The 17,582-nt window shown below is 40.0% G+C and overlaps 1 protein-coding gene across 2 annotated transcripts in view; it reads left to right on the plus strand.

Moving 5' to 3' along the window:
* LOC138202996 (phosphatase and actin regulator 1-like) overlaps nucleotides 1–15,481 on the plus strand; it is a 46,113-nt gene extending 30,632 nt beyond the window's left edge. For both annotated transcript variants that reach the window (XM_069157455.1, XM_069157454.1), the window contains exons 4-12: nucleotides 162–365; nucleotides 871–1,210; nucleotides 2,643–2,842; nucleotides 4,215–4,371; nucleotides 8,925–8,980; nucleotides 10,085–10,146; nucleotides 11,397–11,541; nucleotides 12,808–12,880; nucleotides 13,060–15,481. In XM_069157455.1, coding sequence (XP_069013556.1) covers nucleotides 162–365; nucleotides 871–1,210; nucleotides 2,643–2,842; nucleotides 4,215–4,371; nucleotides 8,925–8,980; nucleotides 10,085–10,146; nucleotides 11,397–11,541; nucleotides 12,808–12,880; nucleotides 13,060–13,075 — 1,253 coding nt within the window. In that variant the 3' untranslated portion in view covers nucleotides 13,076–15,481. The remainder of the gene's footprint in view (nucleotides 1–161; nucleotides 366–870; nucleotides 1,211–2,642; nucleotides 2,843–4,214; nucleotides 4,372–8,924; nucleotides 8,981–10,084; nucleotides 10,147–11,396; nucleotides 11,542–12,807; nucleotides 12,881–13,059) is intronic.
* Nucleotides 15,482–17,582: the final 2,101 nt, after the last annotated feature.

The following is a 17,582-nucleotide window of genomic DNA, read 5'->3' on the forward strand; positions in this document are numbered from 1 at the left end:
TCTAACAGTCTTAGCCCCCATTGTTTTAGAAATGCCCCGAGTTCATTTCAACTTTCACTTCACTTTGTTCTAAATAGTCTTTTCGGGAAACATTATTCCTGTCCAGTGAAACACATTTCCGACGCTTGTCAAGATTGTTTGTTTGTTTCCCTTTGTTTTAGCGACCGTTGAATTCCGATCCTCAATGGATGGTGGCATCTATACTCAGGAGCCCCGTATTAAGTCATCCATGGTCCTGCCCACCAAGAAATCTGTCACCTATCCGGGTGACCATCACGACAACCCTGCCAAGCCACCGCTTTACCACAAACAGCCTCCTGCTCTCCCTCCAAAGCCTTTCTCTAGGATCCCAAACCACAGCACAGGTCAGTTGCCTGGTTTCGTGGCTCTAATCACTCCAGGCTGTGGTTTTTCTTTTTAATTTCTTGATCTTTCCCTTACTCCAAACTAATAGACAGTATTTTCTCAATTTACTGTGTACTGGTTTGAATTTACCCATTTCTTTGGACACTATTGTGTTTTCCTTCACTACCTCACCAGACTGCCAAGAACAGTGAAATTCTCATGCGTAGTTGTTTTGATAGATGAGCCATGAGTGCTTTTCTTTAAACTGCACCTGCGCTGCCACACATGTGCAGAGGATTATAGTAGTCACATTAAATTCCCCTGTGGTGAGGTCAGCTGAGCTCTCTCTGTCATTGTCAATCTGTCAGTAGAGGGGCATTACTCTGGCCTAATTCCCACCACTCTACACTGACGTCTGCGCCATGTCTGATCATGTATGAGTTGTGTTTCTATGTCTGCACCAACAAACTGCAGTCTATGCTATCTACCAGAAGTACTTCTTTATGTACTTTTTTTTGCCTTTAGATTCTTGCCAGCCAATGAAGTTGCCCTGCATGCCTGGGGGAAAGCACTCTCCACCTCTGCCACCCAAGAAAGTGATGATTTGCGTGCCTCCAGGGGGACTGGACTCCTCCTCTTCTCCTTCCTCCAACCCCCTCAGCTCTCTCCCACAAAAGTGTGCCCTTCCCCAGGGCATGTCATCCCACCACGGCACCTTGTTGCCCTCTCAGCTCGCCGGTCTGTCCGGTCTGCACCAGAGCCATGGTCACCCGCTCCAGCTTCAGTACGGCAGCTTACACGCCCCCAGCCGGATAATTGAGGAGCTCAATAAAACCCTGGCACTTTCCATGCAGAGGTTTGAAAGGTTAGTAGCTATCAGCACTCGGGTCATTAAATCTGACTGTGTGAAGTCAGGGAGGGATTATGGATCGACCTCTGCCTGTCTGTGTCTACATCCCATACAATAACTTGTTTGGATTTGGACAAAACTTTTAGGATGATGTGTGTGTATTTAAAAAAAATTACACGGGTATATCGTAGGTCAGTTTGATAGTGATTTTCTAAAACATTTGCTAATGACAGGCTTCCTCTCTAAATACTTGTTTTCCTTTATTTAATGAATCTTGGGTCGTTATGATAAAATACATCTGTTGCTAATAAAATGGTGTTGCTAAAACGGAGTGGAAACAGGCAAGAGAATTAGCATTGAGCAGGCTGTTTATTAGCTTTTATTTCTGTGACAACATGTCTGCTGCTTTCAGATATATTCTGGTGTTATTGAGGGCGCGTCCTGCCAGCTCTGTTGCACTAGTGTACAGGTCTAAATCGGCACATTGCCTCACAGGGCAGCATGGCCTAATTTTTAAGTAAGTGTGTGTGTGTGTGTGTGTGTGTGTGTGTGTGTGTGTGTGTGTGTGTGTGCGCGTGCGTGCGTGCGTGTGCGCGTGGGCACAGGCGCGTGGAGTAGGCGTCCCTCCAGCAGTTGGCCTGACATAACATGACCAGCTGCTCTTTACAAGAACTGCGTTTCTTCATGTTTAGAGAAAAGGGACACGGTAGCGGGTTGGACATTATGTAACCTCTTACATTAGGATCTCTTTTTCACCAAAGCTATTTGGGCAGGAATAAGGAAGTAATGGTCCTGACACGACTGAAAATTAGTCTGAAAGCTTGAAATGGTTACATAACAGTGGCTCACCATAAGAAGCTTCAGCTCGACTGTTATTAATCAATCTATCAAATACATTACTGCTTAGCCCTTGCTGCTTGCTAGTGCTAACCAGTGAAGTTTATTCTTGTCACATTGTTTTGGATTATACAAGTTGTATAATCGGTTACTCTCTTCTTCCACTGTGTGTTCAGGGAATTGCATGGCATTGCGTAGGACTGCACTGAATTGCACTTAGTTTGTATTCAGGTTCTTTGTACTCTGGTTTCATTCAGTTCATCTGGAGTTATACAGTCTATCTCCCCTCCCTTTATGCTTGGATTAAAAACCCACCAAGCTATCATTATGTTTGGTATCAGAAATCACAAGCCCCTTTATTGTCCATTTTCTGGGTTTGGAAGGATTGCCAGGGTTATTGTTTCAATAATACTGTATGTAAACAAATGAAAGATGATGGAGATTAAATATCTTTTCCCCATTTAAACTCGACTTTTGCCTTTAGTCTCAGGGGGTGCACATGCTCATTTTAGTAAAGCCAAATTATATGGCCATAATCATGACCTATTACATGAACACAAGATTTGAGTCAAAACCTTCATAACATATTTCACACATTTCCCTCCTGCAGCTCCGTGTTGCACGGTGGTGGTCAGTGTATTCCGTTGGACAGAAGAGAAGTGCCATCGGTGATCCTCGATTATGAGGATGACAAGGAAAACATGCCCAACGAGTCTGACTACGAAGATCTGCCCAGCATGTATAAGGACGAGGAGGATGATGTGGATGATGACGACGACGACGATGAAGACGACGACTCCATATTTACAAGTAAGTGGCAGCAGCCGTGGCAATATTGAGGAGTCAAGATGTTTGAATTGCACAAATGGAAAAGAAAGTTGGTCCTTGAACTCCTCAACAGACACCTAAAAGTAGTCTACTTTTAACATGCTATTTTGATGAGTGATGAGACGAGGATCATTTCTTATTTCTTATCTCATTTTAAATCTTTCTAATCAGTTTATTGTAAGTCAAAAGTAACGATGAAGGCAGGATGAAGAAAAGACTGACAAAGTAACAGAGTTTCCCTTGGCAGGCGAACTGTCTTATTTTGTTGGTCTGATAACTGGTGTTTGCAGATATGGTGACGTATTTGCTTGACTGATCGTAATCGACAGCTCTGCTAACTTCACCTGAAGGCTCTTGGAGTGCAGAAGAATGACTTTCAGAGCAAGGCCAAAATTAGGTTCACAAAAGTGTATCCAGATTCATGCTGTCACCCAATACTTCCATGCACCTCCTCTTGGCAAAACTGCTGAACTGTGCAGAATGGTTTGTGTTTTGGGCACATTAGAGTTTTTATAGGTTGTGACGGATCATGTGTGATGGAATTGCTCAATATGCCATATTATGGGTTAAAGGAAAATATGAGTCATCCTTAAAAGCACATGTAGAATTTGTTTTATCCAAATCTATGTACAACACCATTTCCAAGAAATATGGGACTGTGAAATGTAAATAAAAACAGAATGCAATGATTTGCAAAACTCGTGTTTAATTGCATAGACAAAAAACAACATATCAAATGTTGAAACTGACAAATTTGATTGCCTTATGAAAAATGTGTTTATTTTCAATTTGATACCAGCAACATGTGTCATAAAAGTTAAATATTGGTTTATTTGATTTGCAAATCATTGCATTCTGTTTTTATTCACATTTTACACAGCGTCCCAACTTTTTGGGAAACAGGGTTGTAAATGTATCATGTAAGCATCTGAAGTTACACAAAACATCAAGTAACAGTTATAAATCATCACAGATGAGACTGTAGTCAAGGTAGAGTAGTATTCCATGTTTGCTTTTCAAACATTTTGCAACTGTTTAATTGTCACTCAAAACAATGTTTTGGATGACAGCTTAAAAGTAAAAAAGAACACAGTGTGGGAGAGTTTATGCCAACATTTTACAGCGATTTATTTACACTCAGTTTTGGGTTTCTATATGTTTAATTCTATATGATTTTTAATATTGAGGATTCATCCCGAAATCCAAATCCATGGTATTATCTTTAAAAACATTTGGGAGATACAGAACTAATAAAGAAACAATTCAAAGAACGTTGTATTAGATTAGACCTAGGCTTTACTTTACTTTGTGCCTGTTGCTCCTTTGTTGTTTTGACCATGGTGTTTGGGTTTAGGTACCCTGGCTCAGAAGGTGCTAAGGAAAGATTCCCTGGCCATCAAGCTGAGTAACCGTCCGTCCAAAAGAGAGCTGGAGGAGAAAAACATCCTGCCCATGCAGACAGATGAGGAGAGACTAGAGTCCAGGCAGCTGATTGGCACTAAACTCACCAGGTGAGACATGTAAACACATGTATTTTTAAACTTGAATACAATTACAACTCGTGCACAAATTCCAGGCCAAATATTTTCAGTAAACCAGGTTGATGTTGCTGTAACTACTCAGCAACAGCTGTTGGGCAACAGCAGCAGCTCCTCTCAGCCAAACCAAGCATTTTGTCTTGCATTAGGCTGACAATCCCCAATATCCAAGCTGATGGATCTATGACTCAGTCCATGATGTGAGTCTTCTCATTTTTATTCAAACACTTGTATATCCTTTGATTTTTTTTTTTCCTTCTCTACATCTGATAAGGATAAATGCTTTATCTTGTTAAAATGAGTCTCTGAAAATGGAGCTGACCTAATTTCAGCAATGCATCACCCTCCCCTCTCTTTTTCCTCCTCTTGTCTTCTCTCTAGTGTGCTCTCTCTCTCTCTCTCTCTCTCTCTCTCTCTCTCTCTCTCTCTCTCTCTCTCTGTCTCTCTCTCTCTCTCTCTCTCCTCTTTCTTCCTCCTGCCTGACTTCCTCCCTCGCTAGCTGAATCACCACGGTGATGCATGTGCCAAACTATCTCCACCCGACTCCTCCACACAGCAGCACCACGCAAGCCACTTCATACCAGCAGTTTACACACACGTACACTACACTGGTGCAGTATGTACAAATCATAGGAAATTGTTTACATATGTTGAGGTCAGGAATGTGAATACTTGTGACTGAGCAGATCAAACAACATTATGTTCTTCCCCGATGGATGACGCGTCGCAGTTGATTTCACTCTGTTCTATAAACACGACTTCGTGGCTAAATGAAGGGGATGTAATGATGTGCTGAGATGATAAAAGCGGGTAAAAATATGAAAGCCTTTATAGCGCAATAAGATATGAGATGCGGGAAATGTGGTCGCAGGGGACCAGTGGAATATTATCTAGAGACATTGGCACACAAATCCCTATTCCCCGCTGTGACTGGAACACAGTACATGTTCCCAGAAGGCCTTCCTGCTTAGTTGTCATGTTCCCAAAAAGCTTTGTGACACTGTCCTTTGCTAATCTAATGCACACAATTTCAGTCTTTTTACCAGCGACATTTTGTCCTGTAAAGGCAATGCTTGTGCCGGGCCAATCAGAATTGATTATGATAATGCTGTTTCTAGGACACGCTGACCTCAACTTAGTTCTGTTGACCTGATTCACTGAGAAAACCCTGGAGAGTTAGAGACAGTGTTTCTGCTTTTACCCTCTAGAAAGCTGATAAACACTGATCTTTTCTGGCTGGTTGTTTTGATTTTCACTGGCTTTAATGTCTTTATATGTATTTTACACAATATGTATTGTATACCTCCTGAAGGAATAGTTTCACATTTTGTGAATCATGCTTATTACTGTTGTGCTGAGTTACATGAATAGCCTGATACTACTTTTGTCTCCGTTAAATATGAAACTACAGCCAGGATTATCATTTTTTTAAATTTTGCTGGATGTATTGACTTCCTGACTTCCTGACTTCCCTCAAAGGGAAAGTTAACTGTAGTTCACTGGACATGTAATACGTATTTATAAATCAGGCATGGTAATAGTTTTTATGTTACTTTTAGGGAATTGGGGCATTGAAATACAACATTGAAATTTTAATACTATTAAGGTCATGTGTGGAAACAGTTGTTTTTTACATCCAGCAGACACAGATTAAAATTAGGTTTTGTTTAGAAACATATCTCCAGGCACCGATATTTATGATCTTTGAAGCTCGTTTTGGTCTCCACCAACCAAAAAATAGAAGAATATCCGTCTCTTTAGCAACTTAGTCCTCCACTGTGTTCAGCACCTAGTTAACATCCATCCGTTTGGTGCCGGGCAGAAAGTGTACAGTGGGTTTATCAAAGTTGTTTTTGCTGAAAATGGCTGCTAAATGCTGGAAATAACACTAATAACACCAGTAAGAGGGAATCGAAACAGTGAAGTTGTGAGCTGTACAACCAAAATAGTGAGCTAAATGATGCTAAAATGCTACAGAGAACTGGGACGAGCTGTAGAGTCTGATGATAATTCTTCAGGGTTTTTCATGAGTGACATGTTTCACTTTACACATAATCAAATGAGCCATTGTTTATTTAGAACTAATGATTAGTGCATCTTTAAATACAGTATTCTTAGTAGTTACTTGATTAAACCTTGTCTAACTAGAATGCCATTTGACTCATGTTTCCAGCCTTCATATTGCACAGATCAGGAACAAAGGCATTTTGTTGTTAATAAGGCTGACAGTACTTAAAATAACCTGGTTGTGACAGTAATGTGTTTTGGGATTGCTTGGCATTCATTTATGTGTTTGTTGACTTTTACTGACATGATTCTGATACAATATAATGCTCAGACTACACTGAGAGCAGCAGAGCACCAGTTTGAGAATCAGTGTCTCAACCTTTCTTAAGCAACAAAGCTCAAATGGGAGGAGAAATGACACAAGTTGAGATGAGACAAGCCTGTCCGAACACAGACCTAACTCTCCCCACAGCAGCTTTTATTGGGCCGAGCAGTTCCAGATGGCGATCAGATCCAACGAGATGGAGATAATTATTGATCTAGTGCCTACAGTTAGTTTTACTGACGCGGGGTTCAAACACGGTGCTAATAAAAAGTCTCAGGCAAAAAGCACTTCTTTGTGTATCATAGTCATTCCAGCCACTTACAAATGGAGGAAATTGGAGATAATCTGTACCCAGTGTATCTTTTTAGATGTTGCATAAACTATAAACGTGATGTCTGGCTGTGCTGTTCCATGAGTATTTGTCCGTGTAAATGTGATGAAGCCTTTCAGTTGGCCTTTGAAGGTTTCATAATCACATTTGTCTTATTCAGCATCAGATGACGGCTGAGTCTTCAGGAATGTCTGGCTTTTGCTAGCCTCAGCCCTGCATTGCACCAGTGTTTTACCATGCAGCAACTCAATTAATAGAGGGGGTGATTGGTGATCATGTCTAACTGGAGTTTGGGAAGTGCACTTCCAAAGTGCTCCAATAAGATGCAAACCTTTCAACTGTGCAAAAAAACATATAGAACTCTGTTGCTCATAAATAACTCATATTGAAGATAAGGTAGAACTACAATTGAGGCAATGTATATTTAATTCAGTTTGGGACACAGACATTGTGTTTCATTATAAATCACAGCACTGTCAGTTATAAAAGTACTTGTTCTTTGAGCCAAAATGTCGATAAGATAACCTTGCTGGGAGATACTGTCAAAACAGGGGAGTGTATGTGGGGCAAAATGTGAGGATGAGAAAAATAAACTAAGCAGCTTCCTCTGAAATACATTCACCAAGCACTTCATTAGGAACAGCATTCTAGTATTGGGTAGGGCCTTTCTTAGCTCTCAGAAGAGCCTCAGTTCTTTGTTGCATAGGTTCTACAAGATGTTGAAAACCTTCCTTTGAGATTCTGCTCCATGTTGACATGATTGCATCACATCATTTCTGCAGATTCGTCAGCTGTGACTGTTCCGTTGTACCATATCCCAAAGGTGGTTTGTTTAATTCAGATCTGGTGGCAGGGGAGACCTCTTAAGTACATATTTATGAAACCAGTTTAAGATAACTTTTGCTTTGTGACATGGTGCATTATCATGCTGCAAGTAGCTATTAGATGATGGGTACATTGTTGCCATAAAAGGATGCACATGGTCGACAACATTGTGGCATTCAAACAATGACTGGCTGATATTAAGGGCCCTAAAACACTGAGAACATTCCTCACGCCATTCAACCAGTAGCAGCAGCAGCAACAGCCTGGAGTGTTTACAGAAAGCAGGTTGGTTGCATGGATTTATGCTGTTGATGCCAAATTCTGACCAAACCATCTGCAGCCTCTGCAGAAATCGAGATTCATCAGAACAGGCAAAATTTTTCCAGTCTTCAAATGTCCAGTTTTGGTGAACCTTCGCCCACTGCAGCCTCAGATTTCTGTTTTGGCTGACATGAGTGGAATCAAACATGGACTACTGCTGTTGTGGCCCCACCCCCGCCTACAAGGTTCAATATGTTGTCAATTCTGAAATGGTTTTCACCTCACTTTAGGGCAGTTACTCTCCTCTGACTTCTGGTCAATAAAACACTTTCCTCCGCAGAACTGCAGCTCACTAACTACACGTTTTTGGGTCTTTGCACCGTTTAGACTAAACTCCAGAGACTGTTGTGCGTGAAAATCCAGAGAAATTAGCGGTTTCAAACCAGGCTGTTTGACATCAACAATCAAAGTCACTGACATCAAAGGTTTTTTTTTCTTCATTCTGATGTTTAATTTGAAAATGAACTGAAGTTCCCACCCTCTATCTGCATGATATTATGCATTGAACTGCAGTGCTAATAAAGTGAATGTAAATGTCGCCATGTGATTCACAGAAGAAGAACCAGTGAACTGTTTACACAGATCTTAAAAGTTGTTGAATCCATGATTAATGTACAGTCGATGAATTTGCATTATAAACCCACATTGCTTCAGTGTTGCCTTGCTGACCTTTTGCTTGTGGTAATGGGCTGACCGTGGATGTGTGTTTCTCATCAGGCGCTTGAGTCAGAGACCCACAGCGGAAGAGCTAGAACAAAGGAACATCCTCAAACGTGAGTGTCTTATACTTTTCTTTTTAACATTATCTCTAGACAGTGAAAGTAAATGCATAAATGCAAACAGATTAACAAAAAATGTCGTGCACTGTAGCAATGCACGAGTCCGCATTTGTAGCAGCCTTTTGTGCATGCAGACTTCATGAAGTGCAGCCTGGTGATTTGGGAGACCTAGTTAGGTGAGAGCCAGTGGCATACATCTTTCCCTTTATTCCTCCTTGGTCTGCCTTTTCATGTGAGGCAGGCAGGCAGCAGGGCTCCCCAAGGAGTCATGTCCAGAGAGGCGGGTTTCTTAGCTCAAACACTTGCGATATCAGAGACAAGCAGTTCTGTTGCCTGGGACTTTGCAGCTTGCACATCAAAGACTGATTTACCAGCAGTTCCTACTTTCCCAGAGGCTCTATGATTGGCAGAGTGCAGGAGGAAAACACAAAGTCTAAGAATTCATGAGTGACAAGTCATGTCTTCCCCATCACTCACGCACATACAATACCAAGGTCAAACAAACAGGACTTTTTTTTCTTTTTTTTGAAAGTCACCGTCTACAAAACTACAAATAGTACTAGAGATGTAATACATGTTCAGCGCAAGCACAAATGCAATTTGACTGGTGAAGCTTTTGCAAACACAAGCAGCATCCCAGTATGGATTCTGTTTACTCTTGTCTCTCCTTTTAACTTGCTTCTCTGAGCTGGAGGTTTATGTCTCTGTAACAGAGTTTAAATCTACAGTACAACACAAAAATTAATTTTGGGAGACATGAGATCTCAACTTGATCAGTGTTTTTGCAGCTTAAAAGAAACATTTCTGTTCTTAAAAAACTTGATCATAAACATGAACTAAAAAAAGCCTTGGGACAACTTGAAAGGAACAAAGCAATCATTCTCCCCTGATACCCATCCTGAATAGCATTAAACAGCCAATGATGGAAACTATTTTAAACTATAAAAAATTTAACCAGTTTAGGTTGAATCTAATCAGCTTTATTATGCTAATAATGTTTATTCCCCTTTCAAAAGTTTCTTAACATTTCACAAAGAGTTCACTGTTTGTGCGTGCCTGCTCTCAAAGTATAACCCTTCATCATCTCATTCTTTACAGCTCGCAATGAGCAGGAGGAAATGGAGGAGAAGAGGGAGATAAAACGAAGGCTATCACGGAAGGTGAGTCCAAAATAGCTCCGAAGGTGCAAACCCACACTTGCTCTATAAGTACCTGGAGGGGGTAAATTGTTGGCCAGCATAAACGCTGTGACAGTGATTCATCTGTAGTGCGACGTGAAATCGAGTCTGTTACAGACCTGGCATTGGACCTCTCCGGTTCCCCCTCAGGAAACACTGATGCCCTTGTTGCCCTTGTTGCCCTTGGCTCTTCAGCATGTTGGCTGCCAAATCCTTTGACCCCATGGGGAGGTGTTGAGAATGTTCCCATGACTGCCTATTAAAGAATAACACGTTTTGCTCACCTGCAGACATACTGCTCAAAACAGAAATCTCTCAGCTGTTACAGGATTCGCTTGTATAGAATCAACTACATAGAAATGTAAAAATATACAACATTTTGTACATAAACACAAACAAACATTTGAGGTTCCAAATTGTGTTTCATTTGTAATCAGGATATCTAGTGAGCGGAACAAACTATGTAACTGTGTTACAGTTTCTAAACTGCCACACATATCTTTGACATTTGTTATTATTTATCAGCCTTTATAGCAACATGTACCAATATCGACTTGGCTGGTTTATATATTAATTCAGGGATATATTCCTTATATAGTTGTTTTGACAAGAAATGTAATGGAAAGGATGTTTTTTTGTTTTGTTTTTTTGTTTGGTAAGAGATGTTGATTTCCATCTGAATTGGGTTCATGATATACTAATGTCAAAATGCCAGTCGATGTGCTGAGTCAGTTTTAGATGGAGAATCATCTTAAATAGCTTAAATAAAGTTAAGATTGTTTTAATTATGGAATGTTGTTTCTTAATTATATCTATGGGGTTTTGTCATGTTCTTTTATTTCATTAGGTTCATGAGTGGTAGAATGTAATCAGTGCATTTAAAATGTGTCACTGTGAATTCTGCTGTGCAAGAGAGGTGCTCAATTGATGTTCGTAATGACGAGGTAACACACCATCTGCTGCGTCAGGTTATTTAATAACTACCTCATCCACTATAGAGGGTCACCAGGAACTGAAATATTAATTTGACGCACTTATTCAAATGTCCTGAATGTTGGAGCAGTGTGCTCTTGAGATCCTCTCTGATGCACCTGCATAAGAAATACTGCATGTGCAAGACTTTCTGTGAGAACCTGAATATATTTTGTGAGAAGCTGCTAAAAATGACAGCTGCCAGGAATACTTCACCTAGTTTTTTTGGTTCCGTAACTCTGTTTTTCCTCTTGTTTTAGCTGAGCCAGAGGCCCACTGTAGAGGAGCTGAGACAGGCCAAAATTCTCATTCGATTCAGTGACTACGTGGAGGTGTCAGATGCCCAGGACTATGACAGGCGGGCAGATAAGCCCTGGACCCGGCTCACAGCAGCTGACAAGGCCAGTATTACTTAAACTAATCTTATCGTTAAATTGAGAAAATCTTTTAATTTTCTCAAGGTCCCTCCTCGCCTGCTTTTAATTTTTTTCAAACACTATCAAGAGCCCCTTTTCTCATTTGCGCCTATATGAAGCAACCCATAACACTGGAGAGTAATGGTTGGAAGATGTGTTCCTGCGCTCTTAAGTTCCACCTCAGCTGTGTGGTTTCTTTTTGTAGGTAAACACACTGAAGCAGTCCTGCTGCTCACTGCCCAGTGATGTGTACCTTTGACTTTTAATGAGGTCTAGATTTTTGCTGAGCAGATATTCTGCCTTCTTTGCTTTGATGATGTGTGGCTCTGAACACTCCAGGTCACACCTGAGGACCACTCATGTGGAAATCACAAGGATTCAGCATTTTGATTATGCAACAGCTCCCCTTATATAAGAATAATTGGACAAGCTGTGCCTCAGGACCCCCCCAACCACAGCACTGCACAGCTGACTGTTTTTTCCTGATTCTACCATCGAGCACAGATTTGAATTTTGTTTATTAAGTCACCGAGGCATCATCCCCAAGGCTGGCGATGTCCCGTTGAGTTATGTGGAATGACATCACCCAGTTGGGTTGCTGTCACGCATGACATTTTTCGATAGAAGGTATATAGCAACATGAATGAGAAACGGCTTTGATTTGGTCTCAAAATCCTTCTTTTAAAGAAAAAAAAAAAACATTATTAAAGCTGAGGTTAGGCCTGAATGTGTGATTACACCACAGTGTCACCTGCTGATGCAATCAGAGCACTACAGGCTTTATTTCCAGTGTGTGCATGATTTGTAGTCATTTTTCACACCGCAAATGTGTGTAATTTTCGGCTTTTAATCCAAGGGGCTAGAACACCTAAATCCATCTTTGATGTTCTAAAAATAAACCTGTATTGGTGAAAACGGAAAAGCTGTTTCAGTGTTTTTCTACATGTGTTTTAATCTATGTAAATCCATGATATCAACACCTTTTTACAGTTAAAAACCCAAGTTGTCTACTCAAATAGACCAGCAACAGATTGTATATTGTGTTGAGGCTGTTAGGCGTTTTGAGAGGGGAAATTGAAAGCTCTTGTGATGTGAGAAGAGAATTCGGCAGAATCATTCATGGCCTTGAGATAAGTGTAAATAATGCATGAAGCAAACTAAAAGGAGGCAGAGTCAGGGCTTAGAGGCTGCAGTTTGTGTGCTAAGCCATTGCAGCTTCTCTCAATCTTCCCTCTTATTTGTCCTCTGCAGGCAGCTATAAGGAAGGAACTGAATGATTTCAAGAGCAATGAGATGGAAGTGCACGAGTCAAGTCGCCATTTAACCAGGTAATGTGCAAAACTAGGAGTTTGCATGTGACCACGCATGCTTAAATATCACCTCCTCTACAACCAAAGCCAATCCCGAGCCGTCGGTGCTGGCTGTACCATGGGCGCCGAGTTCTAGCCGGGGTGATGAAATCTAATGAAATGTTTAAAACAATCCTTTTTATGTTTTTCTATTTTAGGTTTCACAGACCATAGTAGACCACCACTGTCTCGAGCAGTGCCGGAGTGGCGCTCTCCTCCACTGAGAACCTTAAGTGCTGGACAGTAAAATGGTACCCGTTTCTACAATAAGGCCATGTCTTCTGAAATGCCTTTTCAAGACCCACACAACTGAGTCGGTACTACGCCACAAGATGCCGACACCCACCACTCCATCCACCGTAGTAGCACATAATGACTCCAGTTGATTCACATTGCCCCTCTGTGGAATTTGCTCGACTGTCTCTTAAAACCTTCTCGCTGAGCTCTCAGGCAGGCGCTGAGATCTGTGGTGATTGGACAGCGGAAGAGTTTTTGTTTGCAGCTGATTGACATCTACTGAGGGCAAATGTACCTTGGTTCATCAGAAACACTAGTGGACTTGTCTCAGTGGACATGTTTTTATCCCTCTTCTTTATTATACTGTCACTCCGGCCTCCTTTAGCCCTCATGGACAACTCTGTGCGAGGATGCAGGGTTGATTGCTCTGAGCTCACTCTATCAGCAGAAGCTCTCTCTTCACTGCACCTGCTGGGACTTTGGAAATGGCTTAGAAAGACACACAGGAGGGAGGGAGGGAGGCGTCCAACATTAGAATTATGTGCAATATTCTTTTTTCTTCTGCTTCTCCTAGACTATAGCACCCCCTGGAGTTCCCTCTGTGTCATTACTATGTAGTCCTGTCTTCTTTCCTCATATGTGCAATTCTCACGGTACCGACAATGCTGACATCTAAATGCTAACTGTGAATTTGAGAGTTTGGGTAATGCCTGCACTCTCTCTAAATGTACATTTTGTTTATAATGAAGAAGGAAAGTTACATTTAAAGAAGAATCATGCAAGTTTCATTCAAGTCACATGTCTTATAAATTTGATGTAAAAATCACAGCTGGCAGATAAACTCTGGTTCCAGTGTGCAACAATTATGTTTTATATTGTTTTGTTAGTTTTAATTGTTTTTAATAAATGCACTCAGTTCCTAAGCACTTACTTTACATGTCTTGACTCATCTCAGCGGTTTGACTTGTGTGACTTTGAAACAGAATATCAAAGAGGGGACTCTTCACATTGTTATCTCTTACATTTTTTTTAGTGTGCAGCAGTATGTTAAATAATCTTTGTTCATAATGTGCATTGTATTATACACTTTACTTTTATACTCATGTTCCTCAAGCTTTTGATGAAGCAATACCCGCTGTTTGTAGGCGAAAAGGTTAAACTGCAGGTGTAATCCCCCACCATTGTTTTTTACTGTGCATATACACTATGCCTACACTTCAGGGTTTTAAGTTTTCTTTTATACGTTATTTTAGAGAGGCTTTATTCTGGAGAACTTTTTCCAGCATTTTTCTTGACTGAGCCACCTAAAAATATGCCTCTTTGACAGCTTTACCAACACATTCAGACAAGATTTGATTAATGTATCGGTGAAAACAATGCGTTCTCTATTCAAAAAGATTAGTACTGATTTTAGTGAATTCACTGAGTCAGGATTTTTAAATATTTTTATTGCTTAAATCTTTGCATTGTTAAGAGTTTGGCTTTACAATGGTCATTGTATCAAGTTTAGGGTCCAAAAGTGTAAATTGTTGTTGGATTTCTGAGCTGTAACCAGTTTGTCTCTTCACTTTTAATGGTCTTGTTATCCGATCACTGATCCTACACCAATATTCCAATGCCCACAAGCTTTATGTGCACAGAATATTTTTTATTATTTTATACTGTATTAGTTTTAAAGTTGCAATATGAAATTCTCTTCAGATGAAGAAATGTAGTAGAGGTTGAAAGGCTGTTGGCTACCTTCTATGATGCATCTGTCTTCAAAGGAAAATGTTTTTTTTTTATTTTCAAGTTCTCAATCAGTGATAGATGACCCAATAAAACCTGGGAATTGACACTACGAAAATATACTGTGAAATAATGGGGGTTTGTTAGTGTTTTGACCAGTTTCTCATCAGAATCGGTACACAGGTCATTCTCTTGTCACATTGCCCCTTATTTTAAAATCAAAATTTCATTGGGTCATCTAACTACAGAGACTTTGACATATGAGGTATTTTTGCGTTAGAACCAGCTTCTGTATGATTCAGGCATCACGCCATTTTATTTTATTTATTTATTTTTTTTTTACATTTTCAATTCACAGGTTCCGTATAATTGAACGTAATGGGAATGAATTTATACAAATCCAATCCAGTTCTCATTTTCAGCTCTTAAGTAACAACCTGAGCCGGTGGGCTGAGCATGAGGTTTTCCATTTTGCTGGAATCAAGGAACATGAATTCAGCAATAATCTGTTTCCTTTTACATGTTGTCAAAGCAACTGAAGAAATTTTCATTTTTGAAATACAGAGTACCATGTAAAGGATACATCATGCCAATTAAATTCCATTTCTGAATGCATTTGCATTGTACGCTTTATTATTTTCTGAGATTTTAAAAGTTCCACTCTCATATTTGAACTCCTTCTTTGTATTTTTTTACAGATCCTTTTAGGGACATACACGCTACATTAATACACTTCATGTTATTCAAGCTTTACACACTTGAGTACCTCTTCAACCAATTCAACACAAGTCTTTGAGTCAAAACTTTCCTTTCTTAAATGTAACGTGTGTGTAATAAGTATTATGTTAAGTTTCCATAGATCTACTCGTACAGTATTTACACTTTGAGTTGCAGCCATTGGCTCAGTGCCAAAAGTGATAATGAAATATTTAAACGGTTTTGAAACCCAGCTTGCTTAGTGAACTCCCCTATTTTAGATTTAGTACCTTTACTCTCTGTCTTAATCATATTTATGTTACACGTACTTCCCATGGAATTACTCCTGTGATATACTGTAATCCATATTTGAATTTAGATAATGACAACTCAAGCTTGAGCCATTAAGGAATTCTTTATGAATACTTGCTTGGCACACATACTCAAAAATAGTTGTCCTATTTTAAACAAAGGAATAGGTTACTTGCCCCTGATTGTAAATAATTAAAGTTACATGACTCTAAAAATGTAAAGGTAACACTAAATTACACAGAGCATGGTTAAATGTCACCAGTGGAGCAGGATGCTGCAACAACTCTGATAAAAAAAGAAAAAAAAAAAAGTTAATGTTTGACATTTTGTCATCTTGAAGGATTGGTTCAATTTTTCAAATTTATCTTAAAACAACTGTCTGGTGCCTGAATGATAGAAACACCGTTTGCTCACTTATACTGGATTTTAATGACCAGTATGAACATGAGGAAAGATTACATGAAGCAAAAAATGGTTCAACCTACGTGTGAATATAGTAGGCAACTTTTCATAAACTTTGATATCGGTCTCTTTATTTTTATTTTTTTTAAAGTGAGTATTATTAAGCTATAATGTATAAAAGGAATCTGAAACCTCCTCATCTTTAAAGGAGCATGTTAAATTAATATACAAAAGCTGAGCACACTGGTTGATGTCTCCCCATCAATCAAAAACTTAAAAATAGTTGTTTCTACTGCTCATATAGTAATGCTGTAAACAAACCCTCAACAGTATCAGATGTTTGCAGTTTTAAACAGTTTGAGGGACATCTTTTCTCTTTATCTTTGAATAAAAACTTAAATTCCTCAAACCGGTAAAGCAAAAGTTTGCACTACATTAGCAGTCAAAAAAAAAAGTATGGACATGTTTTTTTTTTCGTTTGATTGAAACTATTTCTACGCGTCGTATAACAATCGTATAGCCTATGCCCTTTTATTCCTTTAGCAAATTTAGAAGAACAAAAAAAAAAAAGTGACGTAAATAAATGTTAAACCACCGGCATTCCTCAAAGCAAGAAAAGTTGTGCGGTTTGCTCCACCAGAGGGCGAAAAATACAATAGAATAAGAGCATGTTCACCGAGCCGGTCTGTAACGGCCTTGTGAAATGGCGTCCTGACGAGATGGTGCCGAAGTTATTTGCCTCGTCACCACTAGTCCAAAATAATTGGACCGACAGCGAAGTTATATTTGTTGCCTTGCAGCAGAATTTGAGGCATTTCATTACGGGGAAACAACAGTGAATGCAACCCACTCTGCACGGACATAGGCAGGTGCAAGTTTTTCTCTCGTATTCAACAGTTGACACGGATAGTCCGGCTCACTTTTTGACTGCGTGTGTCTTAATTTAGCAACGTGATGGTTGTCTTTCCGCACGGGGTGGAGATATAACTCCAGCAGACAAGAGGACGAGCTTCAGCAGCTCAACGCCAAACATTTTATAGGAGCTATGTTTACGCCTCTCATCTGTTCGCCGCCTCACTCGACTGGCACTGAAGAAAAGCATCCTGGGAAATGTATTCTTCACACGGTGTCTTCCCTAATAGCGGCGACTGCCGGACGCTTCCTGCGCAATCCACTACCCACAAGCCACCTCGTTGTTGTTAGCGACCCCATCTTGTGCCCTCCTCATGAATATATATCAGTCAGTATTTGCGTAGGAGGTCGGCCGACGTTCATTTCATATTATAGTACTGTATTTTGGTCCAAA

This window comes from Embiotoca jacksoni, unplaced genomic scaffold, assembly GCF_022577435.1.
Source record: "Embiotoca jacksoni isolate LCO1_2020_lvr unplaced genomic scaffold, fEmbJac1.0.p SCAF_22, whole genome shotgun sequence".
In the NCBI taxonomy this organism is placed as follows: domain Eukaryota; kingdom Metazoa; phylum Chordata; class Actinopteri; family Embiotocidae; genus Embiotoca; species Embiotoca jacksoni.